The following is a 27,886-nucleotide window of genomic DNA, read 5'->3' as shown; positions in this document are numbered from 1 at the left end:
GGCCCAGAGGGTTCCATGAGATCGTATGTCCGCCCGAGAATTCGCTGCGGACCGTAGGAGACCACTCCACTCCGCTCGACCGGGGCAAGGGCTCCATGCCACAGCAACAGTCCAGGACAGGTACATTACTGCGAAGTATCAAAAGGAACACATGCACTTCCTTTGTCCAAGAGAATAACCCACACATTACACATATTTCCGAAACCATGTAATTAAGAAAACTAAGCGAAGCTCTGTTCCCAGCATTAACCGCTGCTGTAACGGGGGGAGGCAATATGTTTATTCGAAGACAAACGAAAAGGGAAAAAAGAGTAGGAAAGGTAACGGTGCAAGCCATCAGCATTAGAGTAATGTTTTCTCCTCTCTCTCTCCTTTCTTTAAATCTTTTCTGTCGTCAGAGCACAAAGCCTTTTAAGCCGAAATGTCATCTTCCTTCCACACTATTTGACTGTGCGACGAATTATAGATGATGAAAATACGCTGTGGACCGTACATCTTCATTCTACAGTTTCCAAAGAAGGTGCTGGACGGTTCGCCAGTTATAACGCTTCCTTGGTTTTTTCACGAGTTTCCGCGGGAAATCCTACTCCTGCTAACACAGACAAGGCATCCACGACTTCTGGAGCGGATTTTGGAGGAAATTTGTGTGACACATCATTGTTACGACGTACTACTTGTCTCCTAGTTCAGTCACCGGCAGCGGCACGACTACGTGAACGGCACGTACTGGGGCTGTTCAATAAGGAAGGCTGTGATCTGCTACTGCTTCAGTATGGATAACCCTCACAGGAAAGAAACAAAAAAATGTTCTGTGCGTTACGCCCTTTACTGACAAAGCAGTACTAGAAAGACGTTTGTTCTGCATGGTGCGCTATACACTTTTGGGGACATTAGTTTGATTACACGGTGAGATATAAAACGAGTCCACAACGGATTTACTCTATATGTGGCTCTCATGCATGTGGCTCTCTTTCAATGCGTTTTTTTTTTCAGTAGACATTTGCAAATGCTTCGCTGATATTCATGTATGTTCCACGTGCAATGGGTTAGGGTACCGCTCCACCGTGGTGAAACACCCCATCTCATCGTCATCATCTATTGTTGTTGTTGTTCGCTGATATTATATTCGTCACAAGTAAATGTAGAGATGTCTAATCACTGTCGTTTAACAGTCCCACGTTATAGGGAACACATAACTCTCACGAACGATGCCTTTTTCAATATCCTTAATTACACGTTGCCACGCTACTGCTTTAAAACCTTTCAGTGGGCAACAGACTAAAGTGCCTAACTGTCATATTGCCCGGCGAAAAATATGCAGCGAATGCTGCTGTTTGACCGGGAATCATTTGGAGTTTTAATGAGCTCTTTAACTGGAGACACGAAGAACACGTTCTTCTAAAATGTTTAAAACAAAACGCTTCCCCTGCGCTCGCCATAAAACCTTCCTAATTAAGTAAGCAAGCATGCCAAAACACATGCTCCCCAGCTTGCACTTCTTTGAACGTGGCACATTTAGTGGCTCAAAATAATCACGACTTGTTCCGAAGATCAAGACAGCCATTCGTCGGGCACCATTTTGAGGCTAGCTGTTCCAAAACTCAAGTCCGCTTTTCGAGCAGCCTCAACATCGCGCGATTGAAATCGGTTAGAATCCCTGACATGCATTCTTTTGTGCTACGATTGGTTTTCTTTTTGATTTGCGGCCTTCAGCGTGCTCTTACAGATGACCCTCATGTCGGTAGGTGACCAGTTTATGTAACTAACGTAGAGCTGCAGCATGTGAAAACGTTACTGTTAGCAAATCAAATTAATCAGGCGAAATGTGTCGTGCATGTTATGCTCACGCTCTTAGAAAAAGGGTGGAGCGGTTACACCTTTTAGGCGGTAATGGATGTCGCATATGTTGTGCCTCAAAGGTCGCAAAGTTCTACCTGCTACCTACGAATGATATGGTTACCGCTTCTGATTCTGTGAGCGAGTAGAGCGTACGCCTTCTTGTAGCAATTTGGATATATGATCATTGCTTTTACCACCTTTTTACACTCTTTATAAGACGCTATATGTTGACCTATAGGAGATAACTATAGAAGTTATCATCTTTTCACACCCTTTTTTCTTAGAGTGTACGCTCTCAGAAAAAAATGGTGGAGTAGTTACACCTTTTAGGATGTAATAGTTCTCGCATATGTTGTGCCTGAAAGGTTGCAAAGTTCTACGCTCTTAGAAATGAACTTCACCGCATAGCACGCTCCTAGCCAACCGTCATTGCGAATGATATCGTTATCCGACCTGATTGACTGAAAACGGGAGGCGTACGCCTTTTCTGTGACAATTATGAACAGCATAAGTGTCACAAAAAAGGCGTACGCCCGTTTTCAACAAATCAAGGAAGATAATATCATTCGAGATTATGGTTGGCTAGAAGCGTGCTATGCGGTGAAGTTCATTTTTAAGAGTGCACCTACCACCACGGCTGCTACCTATGAATGATAGGGTTACCGCGAGGGCGGCGTACGCCTTCTTGTAGTAATTTTAACATAACATATGATAATTGATTTCACCACCCATTTACACCCTTAATCAGACACTGTGTCCACCTATATAGGAGGTAACTATACAAGTTATCACCTTTTCACACCCTTTTTTCTTAGAGTGTACACTCTTAAAAATGAACTTCACCGCATAGCACGCTCCTAGCCAACCATCACGTCAAATGATATCGTTATCTTCCCTGATTTGTTGAAAACCGGAGGCGTACGCCTTTTCTGTGACAATTATGAACCGCATAAGTGTCACAGAAAGGCGTACGCCTACCGCTTTGAACAAATCAGGGCACATAGCGATATCATTCGAGATAATGGTTGGCTAAAAGCGTGCTATGCGGTGAAGTTCATTTTTAAGAGTGTAGGTCGCCTCTAACGACTCGTTATTTCAGACTACGTTCCTGTTCAAGACAATGCCTCTAGCAGTACGATGTATCTCTGGCGGCCAATCAACGTGTTTTTCGTCGCCGATCCGTCCTTTGACGCCCTACAAAATACCATTGTGATGCCAGGGCAATTATCAGAGCTCTACATGTATACTCAGAGTATGCTCAATATGGTACGTACCTGGGACTTATTGAATGCTTCCTTTCGGTTGTGTGTCGGGTTATAATATGGTTATGCATCGGAGTGTCTCCCAGAAGACCCATTCATCATCGTTTAAGTAAAATTGCTTTTGTCCACTACCTTGGTAACAGTAAAACTCGTGCCACACGGGCACGGAAATAGGGTAAGCATGAAGAAGGGTATCACTGGAAAGGTTAGCCAGCTGTAGGTCTCGAACCCACATCAGACCACGTCGAACCCTAACCTTTTCAGTGACTTTCCCTCTTCATCATTAATTTCTTAGGCACTTGAGCCTTTTGTATGTGTTTGACCTTTCTCGTTTTGGAAACAAACCCAGCCCACAGAGTGATAGTAGAAAAAGTGACAGTTCCTGAAATTGGGAGAGGGAAAGTATGGTCCCAGCCGAGGCCGGACGCGATAAGATGTGTCTGTGTTATCCCTTTCTACCATGCCGGTGTGGGCTGGGTTTCCAACCTCCTTTGGTCGGACTGGCAAAGATTTCACTGAAAAATTCGTCGCGCTATCCTCTGCGAGCTCCGTAGAACGTGATTTTCGGCTTCTTTTTTTTTTTTGTTGATACGATAGCTCCTTAATATTCCTGTCAATTATCATTAATTTGAGTAAATTTGGCACGCGACGCTCTTCACATTGGTAAGGTAAAAAAGTTATCTTTACTTGCAAATTTCTGAGTTCAGTTCGCAAAAATTTACATAATTAAAATTAGGTTACATGACATGTACATCAGGAGGGGGCAAAAACCCACTAAGTACAAATGCCGTTGACCAACATGATTCTATGTGGCGTAGTCTTTTTTAAATTAAAATTCAATGACACGTTTTCTGGGACACCCTGTATACGCGCTTACGCCATGAGAGGACGGGTACCTGTCGAGGGTGCAACATGCCCTTGTCTTTCCTATACGCTCTCAAAGTAAAACAGCATAGCACGTTCTCAGCCAACCATAATTCCGAATGACTCCGCGGCATATGGTCAAGCTCTGTTTCACGCATGTGTATAGGAAACGAGATGTACGATGGAATCGGCATTTTTCTTCCGAATGGGTCTCACGTCGTATAAACCAACGAATTCTTTCAGGAATAAGACCGCGAATCCTGAATATGTAATTTAATTAATGGTGAACTCATTTTTCATTATTTCAGCTCTCCTTTATGTACAGGGAAGAGTACCCCGGCTGTGACATTAAGCTAAGGACCAGCGGAACCCACGTGGTATGTGTACCTAACGTTTTTTTTTTTTTTTCCTATTCTACAACATCAAGAACAACAACTACATGAAGGACGGTGGGATGAGGTGAATAACCGCAACCATTGCGGTACCTTACCTCGGTGCATGTGGGTTAATATATGAGTGGGATGAGGAAGAAGAAGATGAGGCATACCGCATACACACTCGCACAAACGCACATGACGCACGCAAGTGAGATATCACACACGCGGGTGCGTCGTAAATGTTTGGGATAGTATAGTTCATACGGTCGGCCGCCGGAGATGCAGGTGCTATATGAAGATCGCATCTCCGCGTTCATGCCAAAGGCTCCGTGGTCAGAGTCATTAAAGCACTTCAAGATAGCATACTCTGTGTGATAGCACCGGCGCAACACACGAAGCAATGCAGATACCTTGCATTTGGATAGAGGGCCCTGGAGCCCTGTGTGTCTTCCTCGTTTCTTCTTGTCCGTATTGTTGTGCTCAATCACATGTCAAGATGCAAGTATTCGCGCTTTTCGCCAAATCGACGCCGCACAGCGGTGAAACTCGGGACTAGCCAATCCAGGTACACACGGCCGACCTCGCGTACACTTGCGGAGAAGTTGCTGCTTTTCGCATGAATCGCTGGAGCTGCACCTGTATTTTGCTGTTGAAACCATGGATGAAGTAAACATTGCAGACAACGGCCAGCGAACTAAACCAAACTACTTTTGCTCTATGTCACAATGCGACTCTGCGCGCCGAGCGGACAGCTGTTTGTCTTTCCGCGTTTTCTTCTTTCCACACATAGATACCGCCTGCTTCGACGCATCCACGGAAGAGATGGATTGAGCAACTCAAAATCAGCAAACCTGTTACATCAGCAAAGCTTGTGTGTGTCCGGTAGAGCCCTTCGAGCGGTACTGCCTGCATATGTGATGAACGTTCTTTCACTTTTTTTCCTTTCTGAAGCACACTTCTGTGCACCTCACGTCAGGAAGGGAAGCAAAAACTCGTCTAGACAAAACGGAACAAGTTTGTTTCAAACTTGAGTAGCCATTACGTGTAAGAAAGCGCAAGAGATAGTGCGAAAACGTATACCAAGTCAGTTTTGTAACTCTGCATTTGAATGAGCTCGTCAAATCACTTGGGAAAGAATACAGAAAGAATGCGACGTTTCGTTAAGGTTTCCCAAAAACATCCCCACCAGTGACCACATGGATGTCGCAACATTACCCTCTAACTTCTAAACTACATTCGTACACGCGCTACACATTAGAAGATGTTAGCTGTAAGAGAACTGCAGCACAGATGTCGTGTGCTTGCATGTCTCTGACATTCCTGCAGCGCAGGACACTCGCTGCTTGCTATTTCGGCCTCGCAACCGGTAAACAAGAAATTCACCTTCACGAAATGCGGTTGATCACACACGCCGGCACTTCGCAAATAATACGCGACAACTATAGCCTTCTCTTTGGACAACCCGGTTACGCCTGCCAGAAATAAATGAGCAGCGTTTAATACTCGTTCGCCTTCAACGCATCGAGAATTAACATTGCAGTTCAGAAATCTCAAAACCGAAACTAAGCGACAACCTGGATACGTCCGCCATGTTGGAGTTTAGATGCGCCACCTACAGGTCATGAAAAACGCGAATACCAGCGAGCCCAAATTTCAACTTCAATTCATATTGTAGTTGCATACTTTCCTGTAGAGGGTGTCCGCATGGCCGTATAAATCAACTGCAAAAACGATGTCTGTGCTGTTCTCATGCCTTTTTTTTTTACATAGATTCTGTAAAGGATAAAAATAAACACCCTGTATACTAAGCTGGAGTGGCGGCGTCATATACTTCCCTGTAAGCAGCGGCGAAGCCAAGGGCAGGTCTCTCTCTCTCTCTCTTTTTCCCTAGAGTTCAAGATAAAAGATCGATTGAGTCACCAAGGTATGCGGGGGTTACACCGTCTACTCACCTGTTGATTAGTCAGCGGACATTCAGATTCAGGTTCAAGCAGGTTGGTAGTTCACACTATCAGTTTACCCATTTCAGATGACGAGCCTTGAAGTGGATCGTTACATGCCTACCGCACACGAAACGGGATATTTCAATAGGATGTGGATCAATGTTAGCGAGGCCTACAAGATTCAGGACTTTGTGGAACAGTATACTCCTGCAAAAGTAGCGGATATCGTCATCATGTTGACTGGGTGAGTTTTAGATTGCACTGAGGGAATACAAACAAAGCTGGGGGTCGTACACCTACAAAGACAGGGAAGATGTGAACGCATGAATTGACCGTCGAAAATTGACCCCTAAGGCGGTATAGACGGAATAGACCCCTGGTGCTGGCGGAATAGACCCCTGGTGGCAACCGCGATCCCGGCGTTGCTGCTGCCTCTGTGTGTCAACGTTGTCCTGTCTACTAGATATCGGATAAGCAGCAAAGCTTTGTTCTCTATAACTGATCATTTAATTGTTTAATTACAATTTATTTTCTTACTTATCGTTTCGGTCGCAAGATGTCCCTGAGGCTTGCTTAGCCAGATCCATTTAGGTGTTTCAGAGTACTGTCATAGTACGGTAACGCTTTGTTGGTTGCCACAGATGCTTATACAGGGTGTACCACTTAAGAGTGACCCCTAATTATAAAAAAAAATGTATTTGAGATAAAAATTAGAAACCTTCTGCGTCGTACTTGTGAGTGTTTTTGTCGCCCAAACAGGTGGTTTCCATCAGTGTACCTCATTAAAACTTAATTGAACTAAAAAAAAAATTCCCAAGAAGAGGTAACGTGTTTTGCGCTAATTAGAAAGCCCGTGGCCACAATACCCCATTTCAGCCACAATTACAGGATCTTTCACAATCTTTCCACAAAAATTCGACACCGGAAAACTTGCCAACTCTGCAAGCCCGTTTCTGGATTTCATCAGTGGCGGCGCTCTCGGCAAGGCCCGAAGACACTCCCACTGCACATTGAACAGCATGAGAAACACACACACACACAAAAAAAAAAAAAGGGAGAGCGGGGACTGACCCAATCACGCATTTTGTCTTCGGAAGCTTATCTGTTCGCAGCCATGAGTTACCGATAATCACCGACATCGGATGTTTGGTTGGGCAGTTCTTACGTGTTTTCGGGTGTAAAATTTTTGTGGAAAGATGGTGAAAGACCCTGTAATTGTGACTGAAATGAGTGTGTTGGCATGGGCTTTCTAATTAGCGCAAAAAAAACGTTACCTTTCCTTGGGAATTTTTTAGTTCAATTAAGCTAATTAGACAAATTAATGAGGTACATTGATGGAAACCACCTGTTTGCGCGACAAAAACCTTCACGCAGTCTTCAGTACCTTCAGTATGACCTTCAGTATGACGCAGAAAGTTTCTAACTTTGATCTCAAGTACATTTTTTTTAATAATTAGGGGTCACTCTTAAGTGAGACACCCTGTATATATCCCAACTCTATATGAAGGGGGAGAGTAGCACCCAAGTTTCTCCTAAGTAGCTCCGAGTGCTTGTAATGCATTGGAAACAAGGGAAAAGCAAGAGCGTGATGCGGAGAAATCGTTGGGTTTAGTTGGCGAATTGAGCCAGTTGATGATGACGACAGCTGCTCTGATCTTCGCAATGACCATCAGCCGCGGCAACCTGATTCAGCGATGTCGCTTTCAATACCAATGCACAATGCACAATATCTCACGATGACTGGACAAATTGTTTGAGGACACCAATGAGAGTCGGCTTCGTATTGTAGGCATTCTTGAAAAGAAGGGCGAAAGGAGAGCAAAAATTGCGTTTTTTTTTTTATATCGATTATAAATCACGAACAACGCAACAGATGAATCCCGTTCCTTTTGTATTACTGTCAAAATAACGGCACCATTCATTCCGCCAGAAGACATTCTCTCACTTTGAGTGTCCCTTTGACGGAAATAGTGTACGTGCTTCCCTCAGCTTTTTTTTTGTTTCCGGTTCAGGTCGTTTGACTAAGACTCAGTGTGTTCCAGGTTTGAACTTCACCTTGAAGACGACTGGTATCACTGGAAGAGTACGTGTAAGTTGAGGCAGCATACGTAACACCAAATGTATAAATTATCGAAAAAAAAAGTATTTAAAATAAGATAGTAGGTACTTAAGAGCAGAAGCCAGCTCCCGTGGCACAACGCAGTTAGGATGGCCGCCTTCCACGCGGAGTCTGGGAGGTGGTGGGTTAGAATCCTCGCACCGGCTGGGCTGTCTGGGAACCGGAAAAAATGTTCCCGGAAAAAATGTCCCCGGAAGAAATGTCCCCTGGAAAAATGTCCCCGGAAAAAATGTCCCCTGAGAAACATCCACTTTTGGTACGCGTGGAATTGTTGCGAAATCCCCGGTAGTGATATTGCCGGTCTTGAAGTCCTCGGACTCAAAATAAATACTAAAATACCTAACCACATATCAAGTGTTTTTACTTGGAAAGCTTGGGCCACTTTCACTTACGAGTTCGCATACAGAATACATTGCAATCAATTGTCATGTTTGTTGATACAACGTGCACACCTGGCTGGTAGTAGCTCATAAGCACCAAATGCTCATAACCTCCAAACGCTCAAAACCTCCAAACGCTCATATGCACCGAAAAAAAGTTGGTGGTTTTGAGCGTTTGGTGGAAATGAGCAGGAGGGGAGAACGTGCTCATAAGCACCAAACGTCCAGAACATCCGAATGCTCATATGCACCGAAAGGCCGGGTCTTCCTCTCCCGCATTTGGAACAAGGTCACAGGGTGAGAAAGGTAAAATGAATGGCGACTACCAAGGCCGCTTAATGTGTCAGTTTGAAGTTTATGTAACAGCATGGTCCTGTTTGTATGTAGCCAGGACGAATAGCGCCTTCTCGTTTATGGATTTCAATTTGAGCTTTATTTTCATAGACATGGAGGCAACCTAGGACAAAAGACTTGATTCTAGCTCGAAAGGCACTCGGCTCTCAGGGCTGTAGTAACAAAGAGCGTGGTCCCCTCCGAACATATGTCCGGGTTCACTTACAATGCAGAAGCTGGAATACGATATTTATATAGGGTTTATATTATGCATACGTAGGCCTACAGTGAACATTTGCGCAAAACCCTTCTTTCGAGCCCTGTTCTTCGCAAGTTGGTAAATCAATACGTCATAGTCTAGAGATATGATAATCATGCTTTCGGTTGACTACAAACTCAGAAAGCCTGACATCTCTTATGGTTGAGCGCAGGATATTCTTGATCGGTCAGTTTCATTGTGCTGAGGCTTCTTTCAGCATCACCGATGGTGTGGTCAGAAAATAGAATCCTGACGCAAATGCAAGGATTCAGATATATCTCGTGGAGGCTTTCTTGTATGTGTACGTTAAAAATTGTTTGTCGTCTCTTTGTTTGGCGTCCTCTCTTTTTCTCAATGTCACAAAACGATATTCCAGTATAAGTTCGCTGGCATCGATGTCTACCATTTTCACTTCAAAATTTTCGTTGTGCAGAAAGACGACTTTTACTCTTTTTTTTTTTTCACTTTTAGGAGAAGGTAGAAGACATTGCAGAACTTCTCCATGATCTTGTCACGTTGTCTGTACTCCGCAAAATAAAGAGACGAACAGAAAGAACCGACGCAATTTGTACAATACAAGCGGTGCAGCAAATGAAACCGCTTTTATGCTCCTCATTAAATGGCGTGCAGCATTTATTGTTCATTAAGATTAACGTTAATTAAAAAAATCATGTCTTCCAATTTCGAACAAATGAGGAGTGCGAATGATATCACTTGATTGGCTATGATCCGGTTCATCAGATGTCCACAACGACGCTCCTGTATTTTTGGGCGCACGGAACCGCGCGGGACCATTTCTTCCGCCACGCAATCAGGGACCAATTTTTCCGGGACTATTTTTTTCTGGAACTCCATCAAACATGCTCTACACATTCTCGCTCCTATAGTTATTCTATCTTCGGTCTGGAAGATGACTGGCTCGGTTCTTTGGATGATTGGTTTACAACTCATTTCTGTTTGCCCACCGTTTTAGGCATTCAAAAACAACATTACTTCCTCTTATAAGTAGAACTCAGAAATTTACCTGCTAAAACCATGGAAATAGTCAGGTATTTAGACCCCCAGAACACCTAAACAGGCAAGAGCATGCAAAAACAGACACGTTGTAGCACATGCGAAAACTACTTCTAATGTAGGCTTCACGACGCGGATTTTATACTGTGGAACTGTAGCGAATGCTACAGAACCATTCGATGACGCCAGTGCCTGACTGCGACGCTGTGCATCATCAAGTCTCCTTCCTGCACCTCTAGTTCAAGCTCACTGGGTGTCATCGTTGATTCTCTAACATATATTCAGTTTCATTTTATTTCAGTTTATTTCTTCAGTTTATTTTTACCACTCGTTTTCTCTTATGTTTACTCGTTTATGTAGCTTTAGGCGCTATGGAGTTTTGGTCGAAAGACATTTCATCGAAGATCGAAACGGCAGCGATCGTTTCGTCGATTTTCTTATTGGTTCACTTGGAGTGTTGAAAAAAAAAAGAAAACAACAACAAAAAACAAAGCCGGAGTTCTAAATGCCATTATCCTAAGCAACATTTAACTGTGTGTAACCCGCTTGCTCGTAAATACATTCCTCGTGCTAACGCACTTTTTCGTGTCCAAGAAGCGGTCCAAGTTCCCATATTGTTCACCCTAGCCCGTTCGACAACATGATAGGCTTTTCCGCTCTGACACATGGTGACTAAACATGCCATACATCTTAATCCCCCAACCCTTTGTCAAATAATAATTGATTTCAAGTATTAAACATTTTTGGCAAATAAATAAAAAATAAATTAATGACATTTTTTCGACGATTTATTCCTGTTGAATGTGGATAAATTTTAACAATGTATTATTGTTTGTAATCAACTGACCATTGTATATAGGAGAAACAACAGTTTTAGTTTATTTACTTTTCGCCTATGTGCAGGTGAATCTAAATTTAGTTCTTGCAACAGACATGTAACCGAAGAAGTTCTTCGAAACCTAAACAAGATAAGCAGGGCAGCAGATCTTTGTACTTTCTCACTTTTTCGGATAGCGTGCATGTGTAGTGACCCCAGACCGCAGATGCAAACACTAAACCAGGTTGAACTATAAGGTTTTATATGCTGTTGATTTAATATCTTTCGTTGTGCCATGGCGAAATTTCCTTCTTAGCATCCACAGACTTCGAGTGGCTTTCGCGCACATATGCCTATCCCGTTTCAGACCGTTCTCTTTAAATATGTCACCTGCGATGAGAAGGGTGCTCAGAAGAAGCACAGACTATCGGCTGCTCCCAACCGGGGGCAACTTTCTTCAACATGTGTCGGACTGGTTCGTAAATTACAAACGTCTGCAAATAACCAGTAGTCTCCCTGGAAATAAATAAATAAAAAAAAAAGAAAAAAAAAAGAAAGGACACTGATTGCCCGTTCCGTATGCTCGAGTCAAAAGTTACAGAAAAAGAATTGCGGATGACACAGTACATGCAGTTTTGAACTCCCTTCGAATAACGTCTTTCGAACAAACGTCTTTTGAACAAACGGCGTCGGTCAACCAGCTTTCGATCAAACGGTTTTCGACCAAGCGGCGTTCAATCAAACGCCTTTGATCAAACGGCGTTCGATCAAATGGGCGGACGCCACGGCGGACGTGTTTGTCACGTTCAAACACCCATTGACTCACGATAACTCCATTCAAACCCACACATCCAGTAAAATTCGAACTTCATAAAATTCGTTTGTAAAGATAAAAATAAACTTCCATAAAAATTCATTCTGACTACATACAAGCAGGACCAAGCTGTTACATATGTAGCAGCCCGCATCGCCATCGTTAAGCCGCGGCCTGCACGCTGCACGTTTTTCCACTTTCGTTTTTGGTGGCAACCGCCACTGGAATAAACCCTCAGTTCTTTCCCGCAAATTGTGGTGTGAACACCTTGTTTACTTCGCTCCACAATTTCTGGTGACCCGGAGAAGAACACCGCTGCTATGAACCCTGCTGGCGACCAGCAACACCCTCCGCCTGGCGCAACCGCCCCCGCTGCTGCTGCGATGCCTCCCATGTCCCACGTCGCTGTTCGATTGCCGCCATTTTGGCATCGAGGACCCCACATCTGGTTCCAGCAGGTCGAAGCCCAGTTCCTGCTCGCTGGAATTACTTCCCAACTCACCAAGTACCGCCACATCGTCTCTTCCCTACCACCAGAGATAGCCATGGACGTTGCCGACTTAACAGCAAGCCCCCCACCTCAGGCGCCCTACGACCAGTTGCGCACTGCTGTTCTCCAGCGGACTATGATGTCAGAGCGGAGGCGCCTGCAGCAGCTCTTGAATGCCGAAGAACTCGGTGACCGACGACCTTCGCAGCTACTTCGCGCCATGCAGGCTCTCCTGGCGGATCGCTCAGCCTCTTTCGACGAAGCACTGCTTCGCGAGTTATTTTTGCAACGGCTACCCCCAACCGTACAGATGGTTCTCACTACAGCCGCCAGCTTGCCACTTTGTGACTTGGCCGGCCTTGCCGACAAGGTCATGGAGGTCGCTTCCCCTGCAGCAAGCATAAGCGCCGTCGGCCATAACCACCCTACTTCCTCTTCAGGCCTTCTGCAGCAGGGCACGGTGCCGCCGCTTTCACCTGTCGCCTTTGCGAGTACGAGCGACATGGCTGCCGTGAGAGCGGATATCCAACGCCTCTCCGAGACTGTCGCTGCCCTGCGCTACCCCGATAGCCGTCGCCGGTCTCCCAGAAGATCCAGCCGCTCCCGTCGTTTCCGCCACTCTCCGCGAAGACAAGACGGCCGAAGCCAGTCTCCGTTCGACGACTCCAACCCACTACCTTGTTGGTACCATGAGCGCTTCGGCGACGCCGCTCAGCGATGTACGCGCCCTTGCGGCTGGCCGGGAAACTCACCCGGGAACCGTTGATGGCGGCCGGCGTTTCCCCTCCTCAAGCTGCAAGTCGCCTATTCTTCGTTGTCGACCGTTCCACCAAAACTAGGTTCCTTGTCGACACCGGGGCCGCTGTTAGCGTCTTGCCCGCATCCCTTAATGAGCGGCGTCGTGAGCCGCTGTTTCACTTGATGGCCGTTAATAACACTACCATACCTGTCTACAAAGAACAGCTCCTCAACGTTAACCTCGGTTTACGAAGAGTCTTCCCCTGGGTATTTCTCGTCGCTAGCGTCTCACAGCCGATACTCGGCGCGGATTTTCTTCATCACTTCGGCCTTTCTGTGAACGTTTCCCGCCGCCTTCTCGTCGATGACAACACCCACCTTCACGTCCACGCCATATCTGCCGCACAACCTTGTCGCGACCTCTGCGGAACATCCCTTCCAGCCGTTCCTGCTCCCTATGCTGCACTTCTCCGCGAGTACCGATCGCTCACGCAGTCTCCGGACTGGACGAAGCCCGTGAGCCACGAGGTTGTGCACCACATAGTGACGAACGGCCCACCAGTGTTCTCTCGACCACGCCCCTTGGCACCTGACAAAATGAAAATTGCCAGGGCCGAGTTTCAGCACATGCTGGAGATCGGTATCGCTCGCCCTTCTTCCGCCAACTGGTCCTCGGCTCTCCATATGGTCTCCAAAAAGACCGGGGACTGGAGGCCTTGTGGTAACTATCGCGCCCTAAACCTAGTTACCATTCCTGACCGCTCCTCTCGGAGTCTGGGGGGGAGGCAGTGTAGCAGCCCGCATCGCCATCGTTAAGCCGCGGCCTGCACGCTGCACGTTTTTCCACTTTTGTTTTTGGTGGCAACCGCCACTCGAATAAACCCTCAGTTCTTTCCCGCAAATTGTGGTGTGAACACCTTGTTTACTTCGCTCCACAATTAACTTCAAACTAAAGAAACAAGGGAAAGGGTGCAGGCTAGCTGGTATAGATCCATGAAGAAGACCGAGAGACACGGACACAGAAGACGACGCACGTAGGTTCTCAGTGGACTTGTACTTTTGTAACGAACCACGAAACGGAGTGAAAAGATCACCAATAGCAGAATTGTGAACCTACGTGTGTCGTCTTCTGTGTCCGTGTCTCTCGGTCTTCTTCATGTAACTTCAAACTGACACATTAAGCGGCCTTGGTAGTCGCCATTCATTCCGCCTTTCTCACCCTATGACCTTGTTCCGAATGTGGGAGAGGAAGACCCGTCCTTTGTGGTCTCCCGCGAGGAGAGGGAGGAGGAGGAGGAGTGTCGTTGGGAGGAACCCGAGAGATCTGCCTGCCTGATTATGCGGCATGTTTCTCGGGAAGGGAAAGGTGGTGGAGAGGAGGAGAGGAAAGGGTGAAGTGGAAGACCGAGCGGAATCCGCTCGGGGGGAGGATAGCTGCGTCCATGGGCCGACTTCAGGGGAACTGTGCCGGCATACGCCTATTACACATCTGAGGGAAACCCAGGAAAAACCCCAGACGGCACAGCCGGCCCGCGGATTCGAACCGCGGACCTCCCAGTCTCCAAGCGCACGCGTTACCGCTGGGCCACCGGAGCTGGTTGTGGTCTCCCGCCTTTCGGTGCATATGAGCATTCGGATGTTCTGGACGTTTGGTGCTTATGAGCAGCTTCTCCCCTCCTGCTCATTTCCACCAAACGCTCAAAACCACCAACTTTTTTTCGGTGCATATGGGCGTTTGGAGGTCTTGAGCGTTTGGAGGTTATGAGCATTTGGTGCTTATGAGCTACTACCCTGAAACTGAACACGTGATTCCTGGGCAAAAAAGTAGAGAATCTCCGACTTAACATAACAAAATAACAAAGGTTTACTCAGACGTTTCGTCCGTCATGCGACTGACATCATCAGTGCCAAACTGAATTAGAGATTACACAACCGGTCGCTATTTAAGGAGATGGGTGTATTGTTCAGGAAGGGGACCACGGTTTTTGTTACAAACCGAGGGATCGCCACGTACGTGCCAAGACTCTAGAAGCTTTCTAGGTCTCCATCTTTGTTCTCGAGCCAAGGCCACCGCGTTGTCCAAGTCAAAACAATGCCCCGTGTCCCAACAATGCTCTGTAAGCTCCGTCTTGAACCGTGTGGCGTGCGTCGCGCTCTTTATGTCCCGCTTATGTTCTTTGAAACGAGTGTTCCATTTCCTGCCTGTCTCGCCAGTGTAGCACGTGTCACAGTCTTGGCATTGTACTTTGTAGACTACTCCAGACTGGTCTTCCAGGGGGACGGGGTCCTTCGGTTTCGATATGAGACTTCGAAGTTTAACATGCGGTTTGAACGTAGTCCTGGTATCCAACGGAAGAAAAGCCCGGCGGATAGAAACGCCTTCGACATAGGGGATGACAACGCTTGTCTGGCGGGTGCGGTTCCCGTCCCGCGGTCCAGATGATTGCATGCGCTTGCGAGTGTCCTCGATAAACCTGCGTTGGTAGCCACGTTTGTCCAGATAATCGGCAATCGTCGCGTCCTCAGAAGCCCGTAACTCGATGCACGATGATAACTGTTCGGATCGGTGAAATAACGTTCGTACCACACTCCGTTTGTGCTCCGTGGGGTGGTGTGAGTCAAAACCAAGGAAGTTGCCGGTATCACAAGGCTTTCGGTAGACATATGTTTGAATGCCTCCCGAGCTACATCGACGCGCACGCACATCCAAGTTAGGAAGGTTGACATTTTGTTCCACCTCGTAAGTGAAATTGATCGATGGTGCAATGCTGTTTAGAACCGAGTGGAACTCATCAACGTGGCCACTATTGAGAATCACGAACGTGTCGTGGACGTAGCGGCGATAGAACTTGACCGGGTGGCAAAATCTTTCCATGGCAGTTTCTTCAATATGCTCCATGACAAGATTAGCTAAAGTGACTGACGCGGGGCTACAAATGGAGCAACCTTCGATCAGGTGGTAAGTTCTGCCGTTGAAGGTGACGTGCGTCTGATTGAGGCAAAACCTCAAAAGAATAACCACGTCTTCAACTGTGAGCGATATGTTCGAGCTGGCTGCTGTCCTGGCGTAGTCGTACCTCCACCACCTGTACCGCGAGACCTTTAGGAACGTTGGTGAACAGAGACACCACCAATCTTTGTGGCCTGGTTGCAGTACTCTCTCACACTGCCTAAAGCAGCTGAACCGTGGTCGGATGGGATAGATGCGAAAATACTCCAAAAGCCGGGGGACGGCATAACTGGACAAACAAGTAGAGAAACTCCGACTTAGCATAACAAAATAACAAAGATTTACTCAGACGTTTTGTCCGTCATGCGACGGACATCATCAGTGCCAAACTGAATGAGAGATTACACAACCGGTGGCTATTTAAGGAGATGGGAGTATTGTTCGGGAAGGGGGACACGGTTTTTGTGTTACGATCCGAGGGGTCACCACGTATGTGCCAAGACTCTAGAAGCTTTCTGGGTCCCCATCTTTGTTCTCGAGCCAAGGTCACCGCGTTGTCGAAGACAAAACAATGCCCCGTGTCCCAACAATGCTCTGTAAACTCCGTCTTGAACCGTGTGGCGTCCGTCGCGCTCTTTATGTCCCGCTTATGTTCTTTGAAACGAGTGTTCCGTTTCCTGCCTGTCTCGCCAACGTAGCACGTGTCTCGGTTGTTTTGTTATGTTAAGTCCAAGTTTCTTTACTTTTTTGTCCAGTTATGTCGTCTCCCGGCTTTTGGAGTATTTTTACACGTGATTCTTCCCGTCAGGGTGATCACCACTGAAAGCCCAGTGCAAAGCCAGTGAAGTATATTAGAGAAAAATATAAATATACTTCACTGGCTTTGCACTGGGCTTTCAGTGGTGAGCTAGCTCACCCTGACGGGAGGAATCACGTGTTACGTGACCTTCTGACGCCATCCGCTCAAACGTTGCCTGTCCGCGTACTGTTGATGAGGCCCAAGAAGGCCAAAACAGCTGTCCAGTACTGGCATGGCGAAGTTTGACCTACAAACATATGCTATACATGCACCAAAGAGCTCCGGCTATTTTTTCTCTAATATACTTCACTGGCTGTTTACTGGGCTTTCAGTGGTGCTTACCCTGACGGGAAGAATGACGTGTTACGTGACCTTCTGACGCCATCCGCTCAAACGTTGCCTGCCTGCGTACTGCTGATGAGGCCCATAAAGGCCGGATCAGCTGTTCGGTACTGGCATGGCGACGTTTGACTTACAAACATATGCTATACGTGCAGCCAAAGAGCTCCGGCTATTTTTTTTTACTATACCCCTAAATATCTTTATATGTATTAGTTTAAATCGTAATAAATCGCCCCGGTTTTTACTTCCCCTACCTTCGTTGTTTGCCTTTCATTCCTTCATAACTGTATTTACTTCATGTCCCTTCTGAACTTTTATTCTTTTGCATAGCTTATGCCTATGCAAGTTATGCCTATATATGTGACGAAGGAACGGAGCGATCAGTGAATCGGGGAACGAACATATGTTTATTGCGCGAGCTGCACCTCCTCTTTTATACGTCACATATATATATATATATATACAGGGGGAAAATACCCGGAGCCCCTTAGCTGCACGCATAGCATGTTTGTAAGTCAAACGTCGCCATGCCAGTACCGGACAGCTGATCCGGCCTTTATGGGCCTCATCAGCAGTACGCAGGCAGGCAGGCATATATATACATATATTTTTTTTTGGGGGGGGGGGGGGGGAGAGGCTGAAGCGAGGGCAAAGTTCAAGAGAAACTGAACTTTAAAGTAGCACAGTAGCACAGAAGTCATTTTTAATACCCAATTTTCTTCCTATAAACCTGTTAAGTAGGTCAGTAAGATGCACCATGCGAAGTAATTTACACCACAGAGTCATAATTATCGCAGAAATTGAATTTAAAATACGCCGCAAAAAGCGACCGTGCGCAACGGTGGTGAAGAGCAGTAGCAGCCTGTGATCTGCCTGGAACCTCGCGCTGACGCTATAAGGAGAATGCTCGCTGATTGGCCTAGAGAAATGTTGTCTGCTACTCTGCTGTCGTCTGCTACTCGGCTGTTCGGGGTTCTGATAAAGCCTTTCTTCTTGCTCGGTAATGCTTCGGCCGCTCCTTCTATCCCCAATTCTCCGGGAGAACTGGCAAAACAGGTTTACGGCGGCAAAGGGACAAGGCGCTGACCCCCACTGACCGGCGAACCAGAACGAATTCTCCTTATACCGTCATCGGTGACGTGGCATCATACCTCCTCATCCTCGTTATAGCTGGGGTGGCGAGTTAAGGGTGAACGCGCGGAGCTATGTTTATGTGAGTTTTTTTTTTGGGGGGGGGGAAACAAATTGCACACATCAAAACCTTTCGCGCTATTCGGTATACGTAATGACACACACACTTTCATCAGATGTCTTAATCTGAAATTTTTTGGATGGCCCTCTGTACTCCTTTAATGCTTTGCTTAAAGAAGTCATTGAGGTTGAATGTAATTTTTAAGTTGTCGCGTCATTGGTACCTCCTGGGAACTGGTAGTCTCAGATAAAACTGTTGGCGCTGTAGATTATTCCCTTCATATAGGAATAGATTGTTTCTTCCGAGGGCCAGTGAGGGCGCATTATATGGTTGATTCCACCGACGTCGAACTTCTCTGCAGAAAATTTTGTAGAAAGCAAGTGAACCAGGTGCAAAAATTATTTTAGAAAAACATCTGAAAAACATTTCCAGGGTACAACTCCAGCGCGAAGATGTGCTCCGCTGAAAAACTAATTGTATTCTCGGATTCACCGTACAGTTATGCTTCGATGGACGACTTGAAGGAGGCACTCCTCAGCATGTGAGTCATGTTCTCACTTCATGTAAAGCTCCTTATTTTTAAATTCCGTGTTACACTCTAAGAAAAAAATGTGTAATTTTCTACCTTTTGGGGTAGAAGTGTGTTGTCACAGATTCTCAACCCTTTTGGGGTAGAAAGTGAGGGGTAGAAACACTTCTACCCCTTCATTTCTACCACACTGGTGGAACAGTTCTACCCCTGAGTGTGAAGAGAATTCTACCCTGTTAGTGGCAAAATTCTGCCCCTGCATGGTTAACTGTTATTCCTCTGGGGGGTCTATCTTTTCTCTCCATATGGAAGATACTTCTACCCCAAGGATGAGAAATATCTGCCCATCTTGACGCTCAATATTCAACCATTCCCGGAAGACAGTTCTACCGTGAGTAGAACTGTTCTCCCTTATTGGAAGATAATTTTTTACCCGAAATGGTAAGAATCTCTGCTATTATTCGTGCTGTGCCTACCGGTGGCATATCTCTACCCGTAATGACGGGGCATTTAGACCTTGTAGGGAAATATTTCCTCCGCCTTTCATGAAGGACGTCTGCCCTTTTGAGAAGAACTTGACGTATAGTATACACGTAGACAACTGTTACTGGTCACAGCATTTTATTAGCACGTCACAATTGGAATCGTACACTTGCGCTTACCAATGCGAAAGGTACATCCATCTTGAAGAAGCCTGAGCACGGAGACACGAAAGAAAACGCGACACAACACAGACGACTCCATTGTTGCATCCATCAGACTGCACAACACTTGCATGGACTGTCTTGCATATAAATTCCACATGCATGCACCATAACAACGTCATCGGGATAACTTCTGAGGGCTTGACGTTTCACACTACTGTGTCGCTCTAAATACACACGAATCTTCGCTCGGTGTGTAATATCTGCCCGGAGGAACACGTGGCAGGACGGATGATTTCAACTGAAATGTAAATGGCATTAATAGAGCATTCAAGATAAGCGATAAATAATAACGACGGTACATGTTTCACTTCTCAGAAATATGTTTACATGTGTGATTCCCTCAGAAATAAGCATGCAAAAAGAGGGCTAACCCGGCAGTGGACAAAAGCCAAGAAAAAATAAATAAATAAATAACACAGCGCACATCTAAAAAACCATGACTCGAGCGATGAGTGCCTTCTCCCATCAAACAGTGGCTCACCGTATGTTATGGCTCCGTTTCTTCATTTTCGAAGTGGATTCTGTAATCACATCCAGCGGGCGCTGATAAGGTGCCGTGCTAAAGGTGTCATGGTGACCTGCGTGTATTACACAAACGCATTTGCTCATATTGCAGTTTCATAGGATGCTGAAAAAGTGCCGGTCAACCAGAACACGCAATGCGCAAAACACATCTGATCACTGCATATAAGACGCTCGGGAAGAAAAATCTTGAATATCAAAATTACTCACCTGATTCTGTCCTAACTCCACCTTGCTTATGTTCATACCATTGCAGCTGAACCGATAACACCTTCCACCATGCAGATGCGAATACCCGACTCAGCATAGCCATTAGGCCGCACGCATGGCCTTCGGTGCAGCAATGTCCACGTGCAAACAGACAGGCTGTCACTTTCAGCATTTGTCTCTATACTGACCCCTTTTACACAATCAGCGATTCCGCGCAAGCGCAGACACTCTGTGTTTGGTCCCTCTGGCTAATCTCTTCAACAGTGACCTCGAAGCTGGACCAAACGCCTTTGTGCGCAGGATTAGTAACCCTCGACTATTCTCGTCGCTTGAATGACTCCATTTACACTTCCATTAGTGACCCTGCTACGAAACACACAAAAAGAAAAAAAAGAGTCACTTGAACCCTAATAGTGACAAGATTCCCACAGTGGTACCAGCTCCGGTGGCGCAGCGGTAACGCGTGCGCTTGGAGACTGGGAGGTCCGCGGTTCGAATCCGGTTCGAATCCGCGGGCCGGCTGTGCCGTCTGGGGTTTTTCCTGGGTTTCCCTCAGATGTGTGATAGCCGTATGGATGTATGCCGGCACAGTTCCCCCGAAGTCGGCCCATGGACGCAGCTATCCTCCCCCCGAGCGGATTCCGCTCGGTCTTCCCCTTCACCCCCTCTTCCTCTCCACCACCTTTCCCTTCCCGAGAAACATGCCGCCTAATCAGGCAGGCAGACCTCTCGGGTTCCTCCCAACGACACTCCTCCTCCTCCTCCCACAGTGGTTCTACCGTTATGGGGGAGAGAGTTGAGCAAAAGGGCAGAAACGGCACAACTTCGACCTGCAGTCGGTAGAGGGAAAATAGGTCAGGGAGAACTGTTGCGCTTCTACCCGTTCTGCGCTTCTAACCTTTTTTTCTTAGAGTGTAGCTCCGCGAAGCAACTGCGGCTATGAGTGGCGTCCAGTTGTGAACAGATGGAGAGAGGACAGCAAGAAGAAGTGGGGCCAAGGGGTATGCATCCTGGGCCGACTTCAGCGGGAACTGTGCCGACATTCGTCTGGAAAGACTTCGGAAAACCCAAGGAACACCTCAGAGAGCAAAGCCGGTGACAGGATCTGAATCCGTGTCACCTCCCAGTCTCTGTGCGGGGAAAGCGATCATCGTAACCGCTATGCGACGGGAGCTGGCGAAAAAAAAAGACAAAAAAGAAAGAAAAGAAGAAGAAGAAAAAGAAAGGAGAAGTGAAAGTGTATGATTTGCAGCAGGTCACTCGCAAGTACGGAGGTGCGTTTACGGTACGTAGAAGTAATTTATATTGAAAAGGCCGTCCCCTTTTCCCCTAAAGAGCAATGTGCCAACAGTTTCCTTTTTTTATATTTCTATTCTATTCTGCAGGCATATCGTATGGCAGCCGGCGTCACTGCAGTGGCGCAATTATAGTTACCGGGTACATTCCTCATACGGGCAGCTAACGGTTAGCAGGGAAGGGATTGAATCAAAGTAACGTGGTACCAGCGTATGTATATACCCGTAGGGGACACGGCTGTCTAATATCAGCAGTCCGTGGTTTATCTCATCTCAAATCTCCAGGTGTTGCAGCACGTGGTCTAGCTTAAAATACAATATTGGCACAACACTTTCAAGAGCAACGGAGGAAATATGGGACGAAGAAGTACCGACAAGCGATTTTAGCTAACCGTGTCCCCAACAGTACTGTGTACAGGAGACGCTTCGCAATTCCGCTACTTCGACGTTTATTTATTGCCTTTGGCAGTACTCCATATGATATTGTACTACAGGGTACCATTGATTTCAGATCTTTATCTGAGATTTTTCAATATACCTCAAAACAATACCAAATGTGGCGCCGCTATAGGACGAGCACGCAACGTAATAAAACATTCAATGTCTTATGCAAGAAGAAGACGGACAGACACGGACACAGAAGACGACGTCGACATCGTCGGTCTTCTTCGTGTATCTACACCCTGACCGCATCTAGCCTACACTCTCAGAAAGAAAAAAAAAAGGGGGGGGAGCAGTTATACCTTTCAGGATGGCAATATTTGTCGCATATATTGCGCCTAAAAGGTTGCAAAGTTCTATCTACCTCACTCTCTCCCACGAATGATATGGTTACCACTTCTGATTCGGTGAGCGACGGGGGCGTACACCTTTTTGTGTGGCAATTTGGATATGTGATAATTGCCTTTACCACCCTCTTACATCCTTTATCGGACGCTATGTAGACCTAGGTGGTATAACTATAGAAGTTATCACCGTTTCACACCCTTTTTTCTGAGAGTGTCCTCCCTGTTGTCTAATACCTTTGTGTGGCAAGAAAAGATAACAGTAAGTAGCTGGAGCCTGTAAGTACGAGAAACCGGACACAGTAGGAGCGCACAACATCGTGCAAGATTCTAGGAATACGAGTGGCATTGCCTAGCGTATAAAACCACTGCCCGTTCGTCGTATTAGTCAATGTCGTGCTGAAGACTGGAAGGTAGTTCGAATCCTACCATTGGCTCTGCTGTCTGAGATTTTCCCTGGGTTTTCCGGCAAACTCGCCAGACGGATATCGGCACAATTCCCTTTGACATCGACCCAGGGCGCACAATACTCCCTGTCTCCTCCACCGTCCTGAAGTCTTCTCTCCATCTCCCCGCGTCTATACGCCGCTCATAAGGCTACCGTTTATTCGCGTCGCTAGCACGGAATCAAAACAGGTATGTAAGCTACAAGCTTTGCATATTGCACAAATATGACAATGTTTCAGTTCTCTCTTGAAAAGGAAATGGTCAAATATATGACACTGCTTTAATGGTGAAACATAAACGAAAGCTCATGTAGGGCAACCGAAGGTAAAGATCATATCTGCGTAACGAATAAGAAATTAGGGTCTGTCTTGCATGAATGCGGGTTTGCCTTTCAGGTTGGGATCAAATGAATTCTGGAAGGACGGTAAAGGCATGTGCACGATGATTCGAGACACCTACAGGTAAGTTGCCGTTGGTATTCTAAAAGCGTTTCTACCTTTACATATTTCGATGCCATATATAGAGACTGGCGTAAAAAGAGTGTGCTTAGCGTTTGAGCCCTTGTCGCCTCTGGAGTCCAATTTATTGGAGTACAACAGCGCTTCTATCCTCCTGTCATTCAGTGTGAGTTTGATTTCAAATAGGAACACGACAGTCGTCGACAAAGTATTGTGAAAAGACTTGTTAGCAGGACAGAGAGACAATACTGACTCTTAGAAGATCCACGGTAGACACTGTCCGAGCGGACCGTGCTCCGTATGGCGGGCTAGAATGGCGGGCTCCTTCTAGCCCGCCATATGCTCCGTGCATTTTGTGGCACAGCGCTTCGTAAAGGAGGATGACCACAGCGATGGTGCTGGTCGCTACAGGGCTCCCCCCCCCCTTCCCGCCGGAGAAGTGCCATAGACTCGCTGAAGTGGCTTGGCCTAGGAGACCTTCGTCCGGCGGCGGCGGCCGAGGCAAGTAGTGCCGATGGCCGGTCGGGAGAGTTGACGGGGAGGGTCGTCGGACTCAAGGTAAGCTGGATTAACGCGGTCCAGGAAGACGACGCGCTTGCGGCCGGCGACGTCGAGGGAAATGGTCTTGTGGTGCTGGACAGGACCAGCAGTTGTAGCAGCAGTTGTAGCAGGAGCAACGGTTGTAGGGCAGATAGTGTAGGGCAGTTGTAGTGAGGGGCCAAGGGCTGACACACGGCGTCGCAACGCAGACAAGCATGCGTACGAGAAGCGAGATCCTCATGGACGAAGATGGGGACAGAGGAGGACTGGCGCGGAGGTGTCGGAGCGGACTGACTGAAGAAGCCTCATTGATGGCTGAGTGGTGGGGATGTGTGGAGCGGTAGACCAAAAATCCACCGGCAATCGAACGGTTGTACCGTACACCAATTTCGCAGCCGAGTAGCACAGGTCCGACTTGAAAGTCGAGCGGGGGCGGAGCAGCACCAGCGGAAAGTTGGCAAGTGTTAAATAATTCGAACAAGAAACCTCAAGAAAACACGTCTTTTGTTGAATTCCAATGGCAGATTCGGAGCGCCTCCGGAGCAAGTTTTGTTGCTCCGCCGAGAGCAAGTATGTTCGATTGGCAGATTGGGAACAGTTCTGGAGTCTTCTAATGGGAGCGTCGGAGCGGCATTCGAGCCAAGGTCGCTCCAGGGAGCAACCCAGACTGCTCCGCCAAAATAGGCAGATCCAACCGGAACTCTACGTGACGTGTCACTTGTCGCTCGTGCTTCCTATTTCCTGTCTCTGCTTCGCCAACATGGCCGCCTCGCAACGCGTCTTCGCCGTGACTAGTCTTTCGCGTCGTACGTTGGCGACTTTGTTTCATGAAGGAAGCGATAAGTCAGACATTACAATGGCAACGTTAGGAGATTGGAAGGACTTTGATATTGCAAAACATGGCGTTATAATGGAACATGAGTACATTCTTCTTCTTCTTCCTCCGTCTCTGGCCTTCATCCACCAAGGGAGATTGGCCAGGACTAAACTCCAAGTTGGGCGCAAGTGTTCCAGTCGCGGTTTCGGATCACTTGCTCTAGGCCTGATCAAGCCGCTCCATTGCCGAGTCTGCCATTTGCTCCGATTCTGCCATTGGAATTCAACATACAATTTTTCGTCTCGAGGTCCCGAACCTCTTCTTCTTCCTCTGTATTCCGTCAACTTTTACACAACCCAGCTGGTCATGGCGTCTCGGGCGATGAACACAGATTTTAGTTGGCGATGAAAACGCTCAACGGGGCCATTCGCAGCGGGTGGTAAGGCGTGTTGCGAAGGTGGTGGACACCGAGGAGGCACATCAGCATCGTGAAAACGGTGCTCTGAAATTGGCGGCCCTGGTCGATAGTGATTCAAGCGGGGCAGCCAAACCGTGCAATCCAAGTGGCAACGATAGCGTGAGTGACGGTGTGGGAGGTTGCGTCAGGCAAGGGTACCGCTTCGGGCCACATAGTAAGCGCATTCTTTTCACTTGTACTGGACTGCACTACCTTGGACTCCACGCAAGACGGGTTTTCGGGAGCTGCACTTTCCAACTGAAAGGAAGTTTATTAGTAATACCTTTCTTTTCAACAGGAAAGTGCAGCACGCAAATAATCCAGTTCAGATCTGGTGCAGGAGGTGCAAGCGAAAAGAATGCACCTACTATAGCGGTCTACCATTATGCGAAGGTAACGCTGGCCTTGGCACGGGGAAAGCGGACGAGGTCTGTGTACAGGTGCTGAAAACGGATGCCAGGGAAGAGAAAAGGTTGAGCAGGGGTTCGTGTGTGACGCGTGCCTGTTAGCAGGGGACGCAAGCTCGAGCCCACTGCCGATCATCTTTGTTCATGGGGGGCCACACGAAGCGCCAAGAGAACAGCCGCTGCGTGGCACGGATCCCCAGCTCCCGTGGCTCAGTGGTTAGCGTGCTGGCCATGTCACGTCGAGACTGGGAGGTACCCGGGTTCGAATCCCGGTGCCGGCTGTGCTGTCTGGGGTTTTTCCTGGGTTTTCCTCAGACGCTTTCAGACATATGTCGGCACAGTTCCCTTAGAAGTCGGCCCAGGACGCACATTCCTCTAGGGCGTCAGTCGTGACGTTGCCCACATATGTGAGGCCGACAACGGCAAGCCCTATCACCACCACCACCACCCCAGGTGACAAAGATTGTGCAACTCTTGAAAGGCGTTGAAGCGCAATGCAGGAGGCGAGGCACGGTGCCGGATACATCACACACGATGTCCAAGGTGGAGCAGGGCAGATCGACTTTTTGAAGGTGCAGAGAGTGTGAGAGTCAAGGTCAGAAAGGAGCTGACATAGCGCCGGATCGTCGGCTTGCGCGGTGGACAGGGCGTCAGGTGAGAAAACGGCCTAACATGTATCTCCGTCAAGGCGTGACAAGGCGTCGGCGGCTGTGTTTTGTCTACCAGGGACGAACCGTATTGCCACGAATCATCTTCGAGAAACTTCCAGGGCAGGCCCGAAACGGTACATCTCATCCCGGTGCATGCTGAAGAAGAAGAAAGAAGCTTCCAGACACATCGCCTGCTGCACGTGCTGTTTCTAGACTTTTCGGCGCGACGCTTAAATGCTTGTGCGCTCCAGGCTGGAGGATTCATTCATTCATTCTTTGGACTCAGTTGTGTTCAGAGAGCTATCACTCTTGTGTTTTGCTACCAAGTAGTTTAATAAACCGTTTGATGTTTATTCGACGACTCGCCGGCCCATTTCGCTTCGTGACAGTATGTACGTGGTGAATTCGGAAATCAGAGATGGAAAACGCAGGTCGGTAGGGGAATACATGTCCCGGTTGGTGTGGAAGATTGAAATTGCTGGAGGTCAGCGCTCACGGCATAGCAAAAAGCGTCAACCATCAGTCGCGGAGTTTGCCTTGGAGTTACCAAGAGTTTGCCTTGCGTTTGGGCCAGAGCCATAGGCCCCTTCTGGCAAAAGGCTGCCGAGCCCAGGAGCAAGGCTGGGTGAACTTGAGTGCTCGGTCACCGAACTTGCCGTGATAGCAGCAGACGTCACCATGAGGGGCTGGGCTTCAATTGCGGGGGCGACGGGAACAAGAAGGGCACCGCCGCGACATCGAGCGACGGGAGCAGTCCGTGCGAAGGGCGGCAACCTCATCATGAGCTAGCGCCAGAAGAGCGGGATTGGGTGGGATGGCACCCACGGTGTTCACCCTCGAGAAAGATGCGCCGGCGAGAGATGGGTAATCGACGATGTTGTCAGCCAACTGGGCAAGCCGGTCTAAGAAAACTTCATCAGAACCAGCGAAACCAATCGGACTTGCTGTGGCAGCCTCTGGACAAACAGCTCGCGCAAGATGGAAGGCTGAGTGTCTGCCGACTCTCCCACGAGCTGCTTGGGAGCAATTCAGGCGGCCGGCAGTCGTCAAACTCGTCTTCAGAGAGGAGCTGTCGGATGTGTGTGTCTGTTCGCTACGTTCAGTGCCACATGAGGACAGCTTCCTTCAAACGGTCGTAAGGGTTCTCGGATGGGGGCGAAGCAAGCAGATAATCGACTTGATCGGCGACCTCCATGGGGAGAGCCGATCCGACGTTGAGGTAACGGGTTGTAATTCTTCGAAGACTGAACGGGCCTCAATATGCGAGAATCAAGCACGAAGGTTCTTGGTCCAGAAGGGCGTGGGCTTGACTTCGCTGGCAACGGCGTTGACCAACGGGGAATCGCCGATGCCGGCATCGTGATCGGGGCGAAGGCTGCTAGAGCGGGAGGCGCAGGAGGTGGAGCGTCCTTGGGGACGGCGACGTCCGGGTCACAAGATGCAACAAGACTTGTAGCAGGACACACAGACAGGACTGGAAGATCCACTTTAGGCCCTGCACGAGTGGCCCGTGCTCCGTGCACTACAGAA

At 47.7% G+C, this 27,886-nt stretch overlaps 1 protein-coding gene across 1 annotated transcript in view; it reads left to right on the top strand.

Annotated features, from left to right (window-relative positions):
* The first annotated feature begins 1,468 nt into the window (after nt 1-1,468).
* LOC135366682 (uncharacterized) overlaps nt 1,469-27,886 on the top strand; it is a 40,175-nt gene continuing 13,757 nt past the window's right edge. The window contains exons 1-7 of the mRNA XM_064599498.1: nt 1,469-1,741; nt 2,939-3,105; nt 4,274-4,342; nt 6,372-6,529; nt 8,328-8,374; nt 18,965-19,073; nt 23,423-23,488. Of these exons, the coding sequence (XP_064455568.1) occupies nt 1,663-1,741; nt 2,939-3,105; nt 4,274-4,342; nt 6,372-6,529; nt 8,328-8,374; nt 18,965-19,073; nt 23,423-23,488 (695 nt within the window). The 5' untranslated portion in view covers nt 1,469-1,662. The remainder of the gene's footprint in view (nt 1,742-2,938; nt 3,106-4,273; nt 4,343-6,371; nt 6,530-8,327; nt 8,375-18,964; nt 19,074-23,422; nt 23,489-27,886) is intronic.

This window comes from Ornithodoros turicata, chromosome 8 (assembly GCF_037126465.1).
Source record: "Ornithodoros turicata isolate Travis chromosome 8, ASM3712646v1, whole genome shotgun sequence".
In the NCBI taxonomy this organism is placed as follows: Eukaryota; Metazoa; Arthropoda; class Arachnida; order Ixodida; family Argasidae; genus Ornithodoros; species Ornithodoros turicata.
This window is presented reverse-complemented; position numbering and strand designations above follow the sequence as displayed.